This window comes from Apodemus sylvaticus, chromosome 19, assembly GCF_947179515.1.
Source record: "Apodemus sylvaticus chromosome 19, mApoSyl1.1, whole genome shotgun sequence".
In the NCBI taxonomy this organism is placed as follows: domain Eukaryota; kingdom Metazoa; phylum Chordata; class Mammalia; order Rodentia; family Muridae; genus Apodemus; species Apodemus sylvaticus.
In genome coordinates, this window is record NC_067490.1 from 25261505 (window position 1) to 25278048 (window position 16544).

The following is a 16544-nucleotide window of genomic DNA, read 5'->3' on the forward strand; positions in this document are numbered from 1 at the left end:
CATTCCCAGATTCACCACCAGAGACCCCCACTCAAAACTTCCAGAGCTTTTGACAAGCAGCTGTGCATTTAATTACCGATTGTCTTCAAACACAGACTGCCTGGTTCCCAGGCTCTGCCTTGAGTTCGGCTAGGCCGGAGACAGGAAAACAACAGAAGACAGCTGGGGACATTTAGCAAGGAAAAGGGGTCATAGGCACCTGTGGCCCAGGCCACCAAGGCGAGGCTGGAAGTCAGACCCTGGCTGACTGAGTAGTGATTGGGTTTGAAGATGGGCCTAGATGAGGATTTCCTGGGAGAAGAACTTCCAAGAGCTGAGCTGATGGCCAAAAGGAAATTTCCATGGTCAGCTGGTTGAAAGGCCCGGGACAGATCTGTCTCCGGAAGACTGCGGGTCCAGTGGGACACTCTGGACTGGTGACCTTCCAGGATGTGACCATCACTCTTAGCACTTGCTTGCTGGTTTTGTTTTGTGTTTTATTCCGCGTTCCATACATAGCCTTGGCTGGCCTGAAACTCAGAGATCTGCTTTCTTCTGTCTCCAGAGCGCAGGATTAAAGGAGCACGCTAAGACGTAACTGCAACGACACCGCATTTGGCACTTTTTTGTTTTGTTTTGCTTGCTTTTTGTTTGTTTGTTTGCCGTCGAGAGAGGTTCTCGCTGTGTAGCTCTGGATGTCCTGGGACTCACAGTGCAGACCAGATTATTCACATAGATCCACCTGTCTCTGCCTCCTCCTAACTGTCTCCACCGTCGCTGTCAGTACCTATCCCTTTCTCGCAGTATTCATTCACACCCGTGGAAAGCCAGCTTTATTTTTGACAGTGCTCAGGATCCCAGGCTCTTAGGCAAGCCCTCTATCACTGAACTACAGTGCGAGCGCCCGAAAGCCTGTTTACTAATTCCAAACTGGGCACGGTTGCCCTTACTCCTACGCCCCTCCAGGCCACACGCTCCCACACCAGCGTCCAAAGCGTGGACTTCTAGGCTCGGAGCGCTCCTTCTTTGGGTCTCGTCCCCCTCCGCTTGCTCGGTGGGCCGGAGGCTAGGCCACGCCCCCTATGTAGAAGCCACGCCCCGAGAGCGCGACACGCCCCCGACACGCCTCCTCGCGGCCATTGGCCGCCCGCATTGTCCGCTCCCTGGCCCGAGCGGTGATTGCGGCGCGCCTGTGTCAGTCCCGGGAGAGAGCGCTGGTGGCGGGCCGGGCCAGCGGACAGCCGCAGGTGGGGCCTGGAGCGGTGGCCGGATCGAGGCAGCCCCGCAGCCCCCCGCGGGAGCCAAGATGCCTCGCGGGGACTCGGAGCAGGTGCGCTACTGCGCGCGCTTCTCCTATCTTTGGCTCAAGTTCTCTCTCATCGTCTACTCCACCGTGTTCTGGGTGAGTGATGGAGCCGGTGGAGCCCGGGTCGGGGGATGGCGTATGGGACGGTCCACACTCCCTTGATGGCCCCCTAACACTCGACCCAGGGTTGGGTACAGCATCAGCCACTCAGAGAGGCCGCCGGGGAGCGCGCGACGGCTTCTCGCAACACTTGCCTGGAACCGGGATGCAGTGGCGGCCCCAGCTCAGCTCGGTTTCAGCAGCCCAGTCCTTGGTGTTAGAGCTGGCTGCCCACCGGACCCCACTTTGTTCACTTGTGCTGCCGAGCTCCTACCTGATGGGGTCCGGCTCACCAGCCGTGTCAGCTGTGCATCCTCTGGATGCTCCGTAGGGTGTGGGTACGATGTTAGCTGCGCCCACCACGCCTTTAGGGTGTGACTCCCCATCAGCCTAGTCCGGAATGGTCAGCTTTTGTGCTTGTGGCCACCTGGATTCCAAGTCAGGACCCTGTTGCTCCTTGCTGTGCCTTTCCTCTGGCCAAGATGTTTCTCTTGGCGTCTTGCTTTCCTCCTTGATGGAAGGAAATGTGCGTGCCTTTTTGTTGGAGTGGGGCATTCCACTAGACAACCCGGCGGCTCCTAGGAGGTGGTGTTAGTTCCACGAGTTCTGAAATTGCCCACGGGGGACCAGGATGGCATTCGCTGCACACAACCAGGCTTCGAATACTACCCACTACTTCCTAGCTGAGTGATCTGGGGAAGTTCCTTCATTTCTCTGACCATAGTTTTCTCATCTGTAGTTGGAGATACTAATTATTAAACATTTGGATGGTTGTGGAAGTAAAATGATGCAGACCAAGATGAGACCACAGAGAGCTTAAAGAAAAGGGTGAGATAGCGATAATATAATTATTGTATTATAATTATAAAAACAATAACAATAAATAATAATTATTATGTATTTTTATTGCTATTGATTTTTTAGAGACAGGGCCTTTCTATATACCTGCCTCTGTCACTTGTCATTAAAGGCATGTGACACCACACCTACTATTATTGTTGTTGTTATTATTGTGACAGGGTCTTATTGTAGCTTACTTAGTCTAGCTGGGTGGTAGTAGTGATGGTGGTGGTGGAGTGTGTGTGTGTGCTTGCTTATTTGTTTTGAGACAGCATCTTATGCATTCTGGCTGGCCTAGAACTCACTAAATAGCCCACACTAATCTTTTTTTTGTTTGTTTGTTTTTGTTTTGTTTTTCGAGACACGGTTTCTCTGTATAGCCCTGGCTGTCCTGGAACTCACTCTGTAGACCAGGTTGGCCTCGAACTCAGAAATCCACCTGCCTCTGCCTCCCAGAGTGCTGGGATTAAAGGCGTTCGCCATCACCACCCAGCCAGCCCACACTAATCTTGAACTCATAGTAATCCTCCTGCCTCAGACTTCCAAGTATTGGAATTACAATTGTAAGACACCATGTTTAGCACTATTAATGTTATTATGGACAAGGAATCCTTGCCAGTGACTTGGTATAAGCTAAAGGTCCCCAGGGACATTTCCCCCCTTAGAGACAGGGTCTCATGTCATCTAGGCTGGTCCCAAACTCGCCGTGTAGCTGGCGATGACCTTGGCCTTTGGATCCTCCTGTTTCTACCTCCCACACACTGGGTACTGGGGTCACAGGGGTGTGCCGCTACCCCTGCTTATCAGGGCATTTTAGAAGAACTGGACTTCAGTCTAGACATGAGGCTATCTTTCCACAGGCTGGCTCTATGTTCACCTCTCCAGAGTGTGTACATAGATAGGCTGGTCCAGAGATCCCAAAGGGTCCCCTGAAAATGAGACCCGCCCACCCTCCTCCCTCCCTCCTCCCTCCCTCCTCCCTCCCTCTACTTTCTCTCTTTCTTCTCTTCCTCAGCTCCTTACTGCATTTCTCCTGTGGGCAGGAGCTGCTGAGCTGGCCATCAAGACTGCCTTTGAATGAGACCCCTTTGCGAGGCGACCCTGCTGGCAATCAGTAGAACGTGACTCTAGTCCTGCTGCGTGCCAGACTCACCGGCAGATTGTAGGCAAATGCTATCTCTGTTTTGGGTCTCAGAACTGTCGGTTCGAGCCTTTGGCTAGCTTCCAGCCCAGTTCTCGGACTCCAGGTATCCTGAAAAAAAAAAAAGATTAGCAGCGTTGCTAGGCTCCCGAGGATGGAGGGTGGGGCAGAGATGTGGGGTATGAGTTGCAGGGAGTTTGAAGGTTTGGGCAGACGATTTGAGCTGTGACTCTGAGGCTCTCAACGGAAGTCCCATCAGAACTAACCGGGAGGTTTGCAGCCTGGGTTTATTACTGTGTACCTCAGCTCCTCACACAACTGCAGTGTACACCAGGGCTGAATACTGCCAGCACTGGATGGGCCTGGGAGACCACAGTGATTCTTCTCAGTTTTGTCCTGCCTATAAGTCAGAGACAAAAGGGAAGGTTGACCACAAGGGTGGGAAGGCGAGGGTCCCATTCCCTCTCCCTCTTCACCTTCGGTGTGTAACAATTTCGTGCCCCCCTTTTCCACCTGTAAAATGGAAGTGTGTTCTGCCCTGCCTTGCACCTCACGGCACCCCTTTTTAGGACCAGTGGTAAGAAAGAATGAGGAGAGAGCAGAGTGAAGATAAGTGTTGGCTGATGTAGAGAGAAACCCCTGGAAACCTCAGCAAAGCAAAACAAAATCAAAAGAGCTTGAAAGGCCGAAGCCATGGCCTCTGGCAGCTCCCCACAACCCAGTTGTTGGGGAGTTAGCTGCGGGGGGGGGGTATGTTGGCTTCTGCTCTGCTCTTCTGGAGGCTGAGCAGTACCCAGATTTCGGAACCTTTCCTCTTTAGCCAACTGAGTCTGCTGTGTTCTGCCATCTCTGTCAGTATTTCTGCTTAAACAAAACAAAACAAAACAAAACAAAAAAAAAACCCCTCCCCACCCAGGCCAAGAACTCAGCTGTAGGCAAGGCTCCTGGGGCCGCTCCAGGTGCCAGAGTGTGACTGCAGGGTGGTGGCTGCAGGGCTGCCGGTTAAGTAATTTGTCTGGCTTGAGTTTACTGCTAATTGAAAAGCATTTACAGAAAAACTCATTATCTAGATGCCATCTCCTGCCTCACCCCTGGCAAGAAGACAGGTCAGGGCAAGGGTTACTCACTTTACTAACCCAAAGTGTGAGTGGCTGCAGGGCCGTGGGGACCTTTAGTCCCAGCACTTGAGAGGCAGAAGCAGGTGGTTCTCTCTCTGTGAGCTTGAGGCCAGCCTGGGCTATAGAGGGAAATCCTATTGAGAGAGAGAGAGAGAGAGAGAGAGAGAGAGAGAGAGAGATTTTACCACCATGAACCTTCTGTTAGCTTTGGTCTCTGAGGGTTTTTTGGTTTTGTTTTTTTAATAGGATTTATTTATTTTTATTTTGTGCATAAGTGTTTGGCCTGCATGGAAGAGTTGTTAAGTGCTTCTTCAAAATAGTCTTAACTATTCATTTATTATCTTACTATATGGATTATACACACATTACTCTCCTCCTCCTCCTCCTCCTCCTCCTCCTCCTCCTCCTCCCCCTCCTCCTCCTCCCCCTCCTCCTCCTCCCACAAGTTTTGTTGTGGTCATGGTGCCTCTTTGTAGCATTAGGACCCTGACTGTGGCGCTCTGGTAGAGTCCTTTCTCTATGGTACAGTAAGAGCATCTTTACTGTTTCCTCTGTGGAGTGTTCCACATAGTGTATAAGAGGGAGCTGTTCTGGCTGGTTTTGTGTTAACTTGACAGAAGCTACAGTCATCAGAAAGGAAGGAGCCTCAGGTAAGGAAATGCCTCCATGAGATCCAGCTGTAAGGCATTTTCTCAATTAGTGATCAAGGGGGCGGGGTAGCCCATGGTGCGTGGTGCCATCCCTGAGCTGGTGGTCCTGGGTTCCAGAAGAAAACAAACTGAGCGAGCCAGTAAGCAGCGCCCCTCCGTGGCCTCTGTACCAGCCTCTACCTCCAGGTTCCTGCCATGCTTGAGTTCCGGTCCTGACCTCCTCCATCCATGGGCTATGATCTGTAAATGTAAGCTGAATTAACCCTTTCCTCCCCTCCTTCAAGCCATCGTTGAAAGAAAATGCATGCAATGATACACAAACTAAAAGTAGACGTGGGGTCCGGAAAGATGGCTCAGTGTGTAGAGCCTGACTCAAGGGTTGTTCTCTTGCCTCATGTGTCCCCCTGTGACCCATGTGCCCCCCCACATGCACAATAAAAATAAATACAATTTTAAACAATTAAACTTTTTTTTTTTTTTTTTGAGACAGGGTTTCTCTGTGTAGCCCTGGCTGTCCTGGACCTCACTCTGTAGACCAGGCTGGCCTCGAACTCAGAAATCCGCCTGCCTCTACCTCCCAAGTGCTGGGATTACAGGCGTGCGCCACCACGGCCCGGCAAGAATTTTAAACAATTAAAAGGGGAAAAGCAGTTGGGGTCTTTTTGTCTCAAAAATAAAAATGAAGCAGATGGCCAGTGGCACCTCCCCTTCCTGTCCTGGAACCTCCCCTTCCTGTCTTGGCACCTCCCCTTCCTGCCCCCCCCCCACTTGTCTTAAACAAGGGGACCCTGCTACTAAGTTATCCAAGGGAAAGGATGGCCTGGGTACAAACATACACATGCAGTATGTAATATTTATATATTACATACTTATGTAATAGTTATACCTTATTATATATTTATGTAATATTTACACATTGTATATTTATGCAAAACTTAAACGTTATTTGTATATTTTATATACTAAGATTATATTGATAATATATTGATAACATATATTATACATATATTCTCACTGCCCAGGGAGCTATGGAGAACTTCATCTTTTCACTTAATGCTTTCATGCTTTTGTTTGGGAGACAGGGTCTCAGGATGCCTTTGACCTTCGGATCCTACTGGATGCTAGAATTACAGGCGTCCACCGCCACACCCAGTTTATATGATGCTAACTACTGAGCCCAGGGCTCTGCGCATGCTAGCCAAACGCTACCAAACAAGCCAAATCACCAGGACTTCACTCAAAGAAAAATCTTTGTAAACTTCGTATATCTGCCAGGGTCTGCGTCTGTTTTTCAACCAGTTAGTTAATTGTTATTATGTGTTTATGCTCAATGTGTGTGTGTGTGTGTCACAGGTCCCACATCTTGCATGTGGAAGTCAGAGGACAGTTTTTTGAAGTTGGTTCTCTCCTTGCACTCTCCCTTTTGTGTGTTCTGTGGCTCAAACTTAGGTTGCTGGGGTTGCAAGGCAAGAGCTTTTACAGACTGAGCCGGCTCACTGTCCTCAGGGGCTGCCCTCTTTCTATGTTCTGGTCTTAACAGACTTCCATCTAGGTCGTGCCAACGGTTTATTTTCCTGTCCGCAGCTGGGGAATTCTGTGGTTGTTTCCAGTCTGGGCCTCCTATGCTGATGCCCCATGCCGAGGGTGCTTCTTGGATGGTGTCCTCAGGAGCACCCTAAGGACATGAACTGAGCCCCCCAGTTTCATCTCAGCCCAGTGTTCCCCCTGCTTCTCCTTCTGTGTCTCCAAGTTGTCGCCGTGAGTCTCATCCAGAGGCACCCAGATCCTCCTCTTCCCATAGACAGGGTGAATGACTGTAACTTGTGTGCCCTGAGATCATAGGGGTCACATCTCTCTAATTTTAGCATTGCCCAGGACATCCTGGAGATCTGTTTACACACGCTGCTTTTTCTTGCTGGGCTTTGGGCTCCTGGAGGTCAGGGGTGTGGCTCACTCTAAATACCAGTTTAGGGCCGAGCATACAAAAGGAGGGGGAAAACCTAGGGCACCAGGGTGATGGAGTTTCACCTGTACCCACAAGGCTAGGATTGGACCCAGGACAGAGCTGAGCTTGGCCGCCCTGCTGTTGGCCAGGCTTTGAGGCGTAACTTCAAGTGGGTTAGGCTGAACTCACAGTCACAGGCTCTCTAGGAAGCCAAGCCTGGATCTGTGTGTATGTGTGTATGTGTATATGTGTGTTTGTATGTATTTGTGTGTATATGCGTGTATTTGTGTGTATGTGTGTATGTGGTGTGTGTGTGTAGTGTTATTGAGGAATTAGGAAGGGAAGAACCCTGTGCTGTGTGATAATTGCAAATGGGGAGGGTCAGTGGCAGAGGTCATGAGTGCAGGAGGAAATACTTTGCCTTCTGTAAGGATGGGGCAGTCCTCTAAGCCTTTCCTTTGATTCTTTTTCTCTTTTTAAAGATTTATTTATTATGGAGATATGTGTGTGTGCGTGCGCCTGCGCGCCTGCATGAGTTTACATGCACTGCGTGTGTGCAGTGTGTATGTCCGAGGAAGCCAGGGAGGGTGTCAGATCCATTGGAACTGGAGTTACAGGCAGTTGTGAACCGTCCAGTGTGGGTGCTGGGAACTGGACTTGGGAGCAGCGAATACTCTTAACCATTGAGCCACCTCTCCATCCCTTCATTTCCTTTCCCTTCTTTTATTTATTTATTTTTTTTGAATCGAGGTCTCATATAGTTCAGGTCTCAAATTCCTAATGTAGCTGAGGGTGGTCTTGAACTCGGATCCTCCTGCCTCCACTTCCCAAGTGCTCCTATTTATTACAAGCATGCGCTACCGTGCCCGTTTTTTTCTTTTCTTTCTTTCTTTTTTTAATGTGCTGGCGATCGAATCCAGGAGGGGCCCTGCGCATGCTCAGTGAGCATTCTACCGCCAGCACTAGAGTCCCAGTTCTACAGCCGCTGGATCTTTCGGTTTTGCCGTCACAGAGTGTGAACTCTGCACCCGGCGGCATCTCTGCAGATTTATCCGTGAAGTGGATGTTAAGAGCAGAGCACGCCCAGACTTGCTGAGAGTAAGTGACCTGATATGTAAACCGAGTTGGGAGCCGGGCCTGGCACGGCAAACACTCCACTCCTTATATACACAGGGCACTGCCCAGCACGCTCTCCCCTCCTGCCAGCCGCGCCCCCTGCTACCCTGGGAGAAAGAGACAGTGCCTAAAGACTCTCTGGGGGTCCAGAAGAAACCAGAGACTCGAGTAAGGTGAGGAGCTGCCTTAGAATGCTCCAGACCAAGAAATAGGTGTCTCCCCACAACCTTCAAGTCCCTGTTCTCCCCCCCCCCCCCAAATTCCTGTAGCTCACACCTCCCGGGTTAGAGTGGGAGGTGACCTCTCTGGGAGGAGTCATCCTCCTCCCTCCGTGTCCTGGTAGGTGATAGCAGACTGAAAGCAAAGTGGTTTCTGACAGATTGTCATTGCTTGTTGAGACCGAATATCCAGCCCCCGGCTGGTCTGTAAGTCGCCATGAAGCCCAGGCTGGCCTGGAATTCCTGGTGAGCTTCTGGCCTCAGCCTAGAGAGCAGTGATTCCAGGTGTATGCTTCCTCACCACACGCTTGAGGAGTTTTCTTTTGGAAAATGAGCCCTGTTTTTTGAGAAAATCATACAAAATCCTGATTTTTTTTTAAAAAAAAGTCTGGAGCTGGAGAGGTGGCTCAGCAGTTAGAGCACACTGACTGCTCTTCCAGAGGTCCTGAGTTCAAGTCCCAGCAACCACATGGTGGCTCACAACTATCAGTAATGGGATCCGATGCTGTCTTCTGGTGTGTGTCTGAAGATAGCTATAGTGTACTTATATATAATAAATAAATAAGTCTTTTTTTTAAAGTCAAGCAATTTAAGAAAACATGATGAAGACAATAATTTACCTTTGATCCTACCCCAGGACAGGATCTCTGTCACGTATTGATTGGCATCTGTCTGGATATCTTGTACACATGCTGAGGTTTTTACTTCCGGATTTATTTATTTTTCTCCTTGGTTCTTTGGGCAGGGCTAGTTTCACAGTCCAGGCAGGTGCTTTAAGGAGAACATAGTGAAACCCCAGCTGGAAGCCAGCGACTGGCCTTCACCATGGAGACGCCTGCTCTACTTCCTGGGCTATGAGGGACGGCCCACAGCCCGGGTCTGGGCCTCCCTTAGCCTAAATCAGGGTGAGGCAGGATTGCAGTCCTCCAGTGTCCCTGTTGTACAAAGGAGCAGCGTAGGTTCCAGAATTCTGTGCAAGGCCCCTTCCCCTCTTGCAGAGGAATGGCTACCTCAGCCTGTACATCCCGACCCAGCACCTGTGGCGTTGGTTGGCTACCGGCCCTCCTCCTGCCTCTCTTCTCTCTAGGTGACTCATGGGGACACCCAGGGGTGGGGCTCACAGGAAACCAGATAAGGGGCTGACCTTGGAATTCCTGTGCCAGCTCGCTCCACCTGCAGCAAAGATGCCTTCTGGGTGAGCTAGGGCACAGGGCACAGGGCACAGGGAAAGGCTTTCCCAGAGAGGACTCTGGACCCGAGTTGGTTTGGGTTGGCACCTTAGTTGGAGGCAGGAGGCTCTAGGCTAGACCAGCTGTTCTTTCTAGGGCAGGTGGGGATGGTACAGTACTCCATTCTCTCAATGAGTTGGCACCTCTTGTATGCCAGACACGTATAGCACAGGACACAACCATGAACAAGAAAGGCCTTTGGATAAACCCTTTGAGGGACGTACTTGCTAAAGTGGGAATCCGGGAGTCAGTGGGAAAGGGTAGGAGCTCCCACTTAGGTGCTCTGGTCAAGGAAAACCTTCACTAGGAGTTGGCTTTTCAGCTGGGTTCGCACTTGACAAGGAACCTCTCTGGTCGAGAACACCTCAGGCAGGCAGGCAGGCAGGCAAGCAGGGTGCTAAGTACGAAGGCCCTGCTAGAAGAAGCCAGATATGGGTGGAGAGGGGGAAGGGATTTGATTGAATATGGAGTTTTGGGTCAGGAACAGAGTCACTGAGAAGGGAGGTTTCATTGTCACAATTGCTGGGACATCCAGGGAGACCTAGGTCATGGGCATCTTTTCTGTGTGAACTGGGAAAAGGACCGCCTTTCCTGGAGCCCTCATCTGTGGACACCCCTCAAGAGCTTTGAGAGGCTCCTGTAAACTTAAGTCCTTAAGAGTCTGAGGAATGTTCAGTCTCCTCTCCTTGCACAGAAGAGGGCTGGGGTGGAGGCCGCTTTCCGAGAAGCCCTGTCTCCTAGAACAGGTTGTGTGGCCTCTGAGAGGTTGAACCCACGGGAGGGTGACAGGTTATAGGGGTCTTCCTGCCTGTGTGGCTTGCTTGTCTTCTGGCTGTGACACAGAATCCAACAAAAGCAATCCATAGAAGCAAAGGTTTATTTTAGCTCACGGTTGGAAGGTGTCCATCATGGCGGAGGGTCGCGGTACAGCGACGGTCAGGAAGCAGAGGGATGACGAGAGCCGCTCAGCTGGTCTCCTCCATTTCACGCAGTCTCCGACTTGGCATGTGGGGCCTTGTTGCCCATGTTTGGGAGTCTTCCCACCTCAGTGAACTCCTTTTAGAAAACTTCCTCACAGATGTGCCCAGAGGTCTGTCTCCTAGATGACACTTGACCCTGTCAAGTTGACAGTCAGTGTTAACAATCTCATTGTCCAGGGCCTTGGGGATTCCTGGGTGAGGAATGCTCCGTCAGGCTCTCAGAGCCGGTCCCAGAGCCCAGAGAATGGGCAAGGCCTTTCTGGGGGCCTGGGGTGGAGCAGCAGGGTCTACACAGACCAGGAGTTTCAGGCGGGTAGCTGCTAATACTGCATATGTGTACAGTTCTGAGCTAGACCTCTGGGCCAAGGCCAGCTCCACAGAGCAGTCTAAGATGACACCTCTGTGTGTTTCCTAGGGCTCGCCTGCCGAGAAGATGGAATTTGCAGCAGCCTGGGTGAGCTGGGTCCCTTGAGCAGAGCTCCTAGGCAGTGCTGAGGATTGAAGAGCTTGTGGGGGTGGGACACCTGGAGAGAGAGGGTCCCGTGTGAGCTTGGGAGGGGTAGTGTGTGAGAAATCACATCCATGCCTCACCTCTGTAAAGGGCAGTGGTTACCCCTTTTCAACAGACGGGACCACATAGCACAGGCTGGGATGTGTAGGGAGGCAGAAGGGCTCAGCTCTGTTACTAGAAGGAGAAATCCAGAAGTCTATTTAGCTGTGTGACCAGAGACAGGTTGGGGACAACTCTCTGTCTTGATGTTTGTTCTTTCTTTAATCTATCTGTCTATCATCTATGTATGTATGTATGCATGCATCTGTCTATGTATCTATCATATATGTCTGTCTGTATGTATGTATCTTTCATCGATCGATGTATCTATGTCTATCATGTATGTATGTATGTATATATCATCTATGTATGTATGTATGCATGTGTCTATGTATCTATCATCTATGTATGTATATATGTATGTATGTATCTCATCTATGTATGTATGTATACATGTGTCTATGTCTGTATCTATGTATCCTTTTATGTATGTATGTATGTATGTATGTATCTATCTATCTATCTACCTATCTATCTATCTATCTATCTATCTATTGAGATATGGTCTGTCTGTTTAGTCATAGATGTCCTAGAACTCACTATGCAGATTGGGCTTTAAACTTACAGTGTGTGTGTGTGTGTGTGTGTGTGTGTGTGTGTGTCACTGTGCCCTTGAAGAGGTCAGAGGACAGCATTATGGATTCAGTTCTCTTCTTCCACCTTTACTTTGTGTCTGGGGACCTTTAGCCGCCGAGTCATTTTGTTAGATTCCTGTACTTTAATTTTCTTCTCTCTTGAAAGGAGGTGATTATTGTCTCTCAGAGGCAATTGGTTGTAGGATGTATGGTCAGGGGTCTCACTAAATACCACGACGACAGTCCCCCTAGCTTTTCTTCACCTTTCTGGGTTCTTGGAACAACCCAGTGATCTGGATAAGATGGGGATGGTATCCCATTTTACAGATAGAAACACTGAGGCCCGAGAGGGGAAGTGAGTGACTTGTTCGCTGCCACCTTTTATATCTGTGTCTGTTTCATGGACAAAAAACAGTGCCTATTGTGTGTTTCAGAAGGGACTTTCTCAGCTAGAGACATACGTGTGTCTTGATCTGCAAGAGAAATCAATATTTGCTTTGTGAGTAGAGGAACACAGCCTTGTTAGAGGGTGAATAGAGGGATTCAGTTTTTCCGTGTTATGGCCTTTCCGCTTCCTGCCCAGGACAGCTGTGTGCTCCAGAATGGGCACTGCATGTGTCCCTGGATGGTCACATGGCCTCTCTTTGCTGCTTCCCGGCAGTTAGCAGAGAGGCGGTGCTCTGGCTCTCTGGCTCTCCAGCTCTGCCAGGTGCGGCGTGGAACCCTCAGTCATGTCTGAAGTCAGAGTCACACCTGACTCTGGTGTGTGTCCTTGTGCTGTGCCAGGACCCTGTGCAGGCAGAAGGAACAGTGTGGCGTGTGGGTGCCCAAGTTCAGAGCAGTCTGCTGGGTGCAGTGGACGGGGGTGCTCTCTTCTGAGGCTGGGTCATTTACCAAGGTCTGAAGATTTACCTTCTTGCTAGAGTCTTCCAGCCCTCAGAGGTTTCACAGAGCCACACAGCCACGCCCATCATGATTGCTGCTGACTCGGTGGATCTGGGGTGCACTCGGGCTAGACCCTGTCACTTCCGGTTAAAGCTACATTTACATTCACGACTTCCAGGGCATGGGGTCAACTTCTCCAGGTGAATTTTTTCTCTCCTTTTAGTGTTTCTGAAATAGCAGTTTTCTCTGTAGTCCAGGCTAGCCTTAAAATTTTGGGAATCCTCCTGCCTCTGCCTCCCTTGTAGAGGCCGGAGTACAGGTAAGCGCGGTTGCTTCCAGGTGATTCTGATGCCTGCCTGCCTCGCTCGTGTCTCTAGTTCACTTCTCTGCTTGGCTCTGACTCGGCATTTGACCGAGAGCCACTGCTGTTGGTCTGGTCTTGTCATGAGCTGCTGCAGGGACGGCTGAGCTCGGGCTGAGCTGTGACAGCTGTGGTCTTGGGTGACTCAAGTGAGGCCAGTGGAGGCCCTGGCAATTGGCTCCTCGGGAGCCCTGATGTCTGGAGGGCGATTTATCACAGTCACCTCCCAACTCTTAACATCCCTGGGGGATATGTATTAAAACAATTTTTTTTTCTAAATAGTGTCTCCTGTCTTAGGGTTTTATTGCTGGGAAAAGATACCGTGACCAAGGCAATTCTTACAAAGGCAAACGTTTCATCGGGGGCTGGCTTACAGTTTCAGAGGTTTATAAAGTTCATCCTCATCGCGGCAGGAAGCATGGCTCCTGCCAGTGTCCAGGCCCACTTGGTGTTGGAGCAAGAGCCTGGAGTTCTACATCTTGATCAAAGGCAGCAACCGGAGCCTGTGTGCCACACTGAGTGTAGTTGGAGTAAGGGAGATCTCAAAGCCTGCCCCAAACAGCGGCACAGCCGCCTCCAAGGCCACGCCCACTCCAACAAGGCCACGCCTACGCTAACGAGGCCACGCCCCCACTAGTGCCACTCTCTGCGGCCAAGCATCCAAAAATCTAGGGGTGTCCATACTTATTCAAACATTACACCAGGCTACCCTGGAATTTGCTATGTAGCTGAGGATGACCTTGAATTCCTGATCCTCCTGCCTCCGCGTCCTGTGTATTGGGATCAAAAGTGGGTATCCCTATCGCCATTTGTCTGGGCCTTTGGCATGCTAGGCAGCCAATGGAGTTCTGTCCTCAGCCCCCTAAGCGTGACCTTCTGCAGCCAGGAAGCCCGCCTGTGCTGGCGGCCTGCGTCTGCTCAGGCCCACATCCTCCTCCATTGTCTCCTAGGAGCTAACAATGAAGAGCTCTTCCGCCTGTCGCTCCGGCTCAGCTGCTCTCTAGATGCTGGCCGGCCATCGCAGGCCCCAGGGAGCAGATGTTTGTCCTGGCCCTGTGTCTGTGAGGAGGCCTCTCTGACAGGACAGTTGGCTGGCCGGGTACCTAGCGCCTGCTGCGAGTTGACTCCTGTTCTGCATTTCTTTCTTCGAGGTCGCTCTAACTTGATGGCTCAGTCATCAAACACTTCCTTGGCGTCTGGGAGTTTTGGAGCCTCTGGAGGCCTGACTGGAAGAATCTGGGTGCTGGAGCACGGGTGGTGGCTCCCAGGGACAGGGGCTGCAGCTCTACCAGGGAAGACCACAGTCCTGTGTGGGAAAGGAAGGAGTGGGCAGAGCCCAAGTGACAGAAGCCCTCTGGTCTGGGTCCCCTCAGGCTCCCTGGAGCAGAGGAAGCAGAAGTGGAACCAGTTTTACTGTCCTGAAAAAAAAAAATTTTTTTTTTTTTGAGAGGATATGCCAGGGCGTGAGAACTCCTATTCCTGGGGAGGAAGGGCAGCCTTCTGTGGAGACAGTTGGCCTGGGAGATGGGAGAATTAGGTCACAGCTGCTGACCAGTGGCTAATTCGCTGTGTGACACTGTGGGGAGTGATGGCTGGGCCTTAGATTGCCATCTGCAAAATGAGGGGGCTGGGTAGATGGTATATGCGTGTTTATCTCAGGAGGTCACGCACGGTATTGTGGGCCATCTGTGTATTAAGTGCAGTGTGTGTTAAGGAAAATAATTAAGGGGCTGGAGAGATGGCGCAGTGGGTAAGAGCACTGGCTGCTCTCCCAGAGGGCCCAGGTTCAATTCCCAGAATCCACGGTGGGTAGCTCATTTGGTACGGCTGCAGGACATCTGGCATTCTCTTGGGTACCCCATGTGTGTAGTGTACATACATACATTCAGGAACATACACATAAAAAATTGTTTTTTTTTAAGAAAATAATTAAGTACCTTGAGTGTTTGATTTTATAGGTGCCGGTTGGGTTAGGTCTGGGGCTGTTCAGAGGAAAAAAAATCTCCATTTTAAAGAAAACTCTTGGACTGGAGAGATGGCTCAGAGGTTAAGAGCACTGACTGCTCTTCCAAAGGTCCTGAGTTCAATTCCCAGGAACCACATGGTGGCTCACAACCATCTGGAATGAGATCTGATGCCCTCGTCTGGGGGTGTCTGAAGACAGCTACAGGAAATAATAAATAAATAAAGCTGAAAGAAAGAAAGAAAGAAAGAAAGAAAGAAAGAAAGAAAGAAAGAAAGAAAGAAAACTCTTATCCAGCAAGGTGTCTTGTGTCTGATATTCTAGCACTCTAGAAGCTGGGGAGGCAGGATTACCAATTCAAGTCAGGCAGGGCTGCAGAGAGAAAGACCCTGTCTTTCAAACAAAGAAACAATAATACACAGACACACACACACACAGATAGGCACAGACACACACACAGACAGACAAAAACACATACATACAGACATAGACACATGTACACAGATATAGACATTATATCTATCTATCTATCTATCTATCTATATATCTATATATATATATATATATATACAGATAGACATAGACACACATGCACACACACAGAGATGGAGATACCCACACACAGACAGACATAGACACACAGAGAGACATAGACACACACACACACACACACACACACACACACACACGTCCAAGCAGCACGTGGCAGTCCAAGTGTGCACAGGGGCCAGTGGAGCTTGGGGCACATGGAAATCCCCAGGGATCGTGTCTGCCTCTTCTGGAGACTCTGTCATTGTGCCACCTGGTTCCAAAAGAGTCGGGATTCTTATCTGTCACAGTAGGTCACAGACTACAAAAGAGGTCGGCCATCTCAGGGGAGCCTCCGAGTGGCCACTGCGTTGTATTTTAAAGTGGAGAGGAAGAGCAGAGCTCAGAGAAGGGCCTGGCTTTCGCAGCGCCTTAGAGCTGTGGGCTTCTCTGCTGTTGGGCTCAGGTAGTGTTCACAACTGTCCGTCTGTCTTCTGAGGCAGGATTTTACTCGGTAGCCTGGCCCCTGCCCCACCTCAGCCTCCCGAGCCATGGGATCTGCAGGTGTGAGCCGCCACACCTGCCGTGTGTTGGGTTTCCATTTTTTCAAGGCTGAAGAGAAAGGATTAAGGTGCCAGGGGTCCCCTCTCCATTTCCCGTCCCCAACCCTTTGCCTTCCTACTCACCTCTTCCCCTGACTTTTCTAAAGCCCCCAGGGTCTTCTTTTCTTGCTTGGTGTGTAATAGGGAGGTTCCCGTTACAGCCTGCACTTAGCTCCAATTAGCAGTTGGTGAAGGCTCCGGTTTAGCCATTAATTTGAGACCAGAAGAGGCCACCCACCTCCGGTTCCTGTCAGTCATCCCTGGCACTTCCCTGCCAATGTTAGCTAGCATGTCATGAGGCCTGAGGCCTACAACAGACTCCCTGGAAGGCACGGGACATGGTCCTTCCTTCCTTCCTTCCTTCCTTCCTTCCTTCCTTCCTTCCTTCTTTCTTTCTTT

General features: G+C 50.4%; 1 protein-coding gene across 2 annotated transcripts in view; it reads left to right on the forward strand.

The window, feature by feature from the left end:
* Positions 1-1140: 1140 nt before the first annotated feature.
* Positions 1141-16544, forward strand: part of Tspan15 (tetraspanin 15) — a 44919-nt gene continuing 29515 nt past the window's right edge. The window contains exon 1 of one of the 2 annotated variants that reach the window (XM_052164015.1): positions 1141-1381. In XM_052164015.1, coding sequence (XP_052019975.1) covers positions 1286-1381 — 96 coding nt within the window. In that variant the 5' untranslated portion in view covers positions 1141-1285. The remainder of the gene's footprint in view (positions 1382-16544) is intronic. The other variant, XM_052164014.1, reaches the window with a different exon arrangement.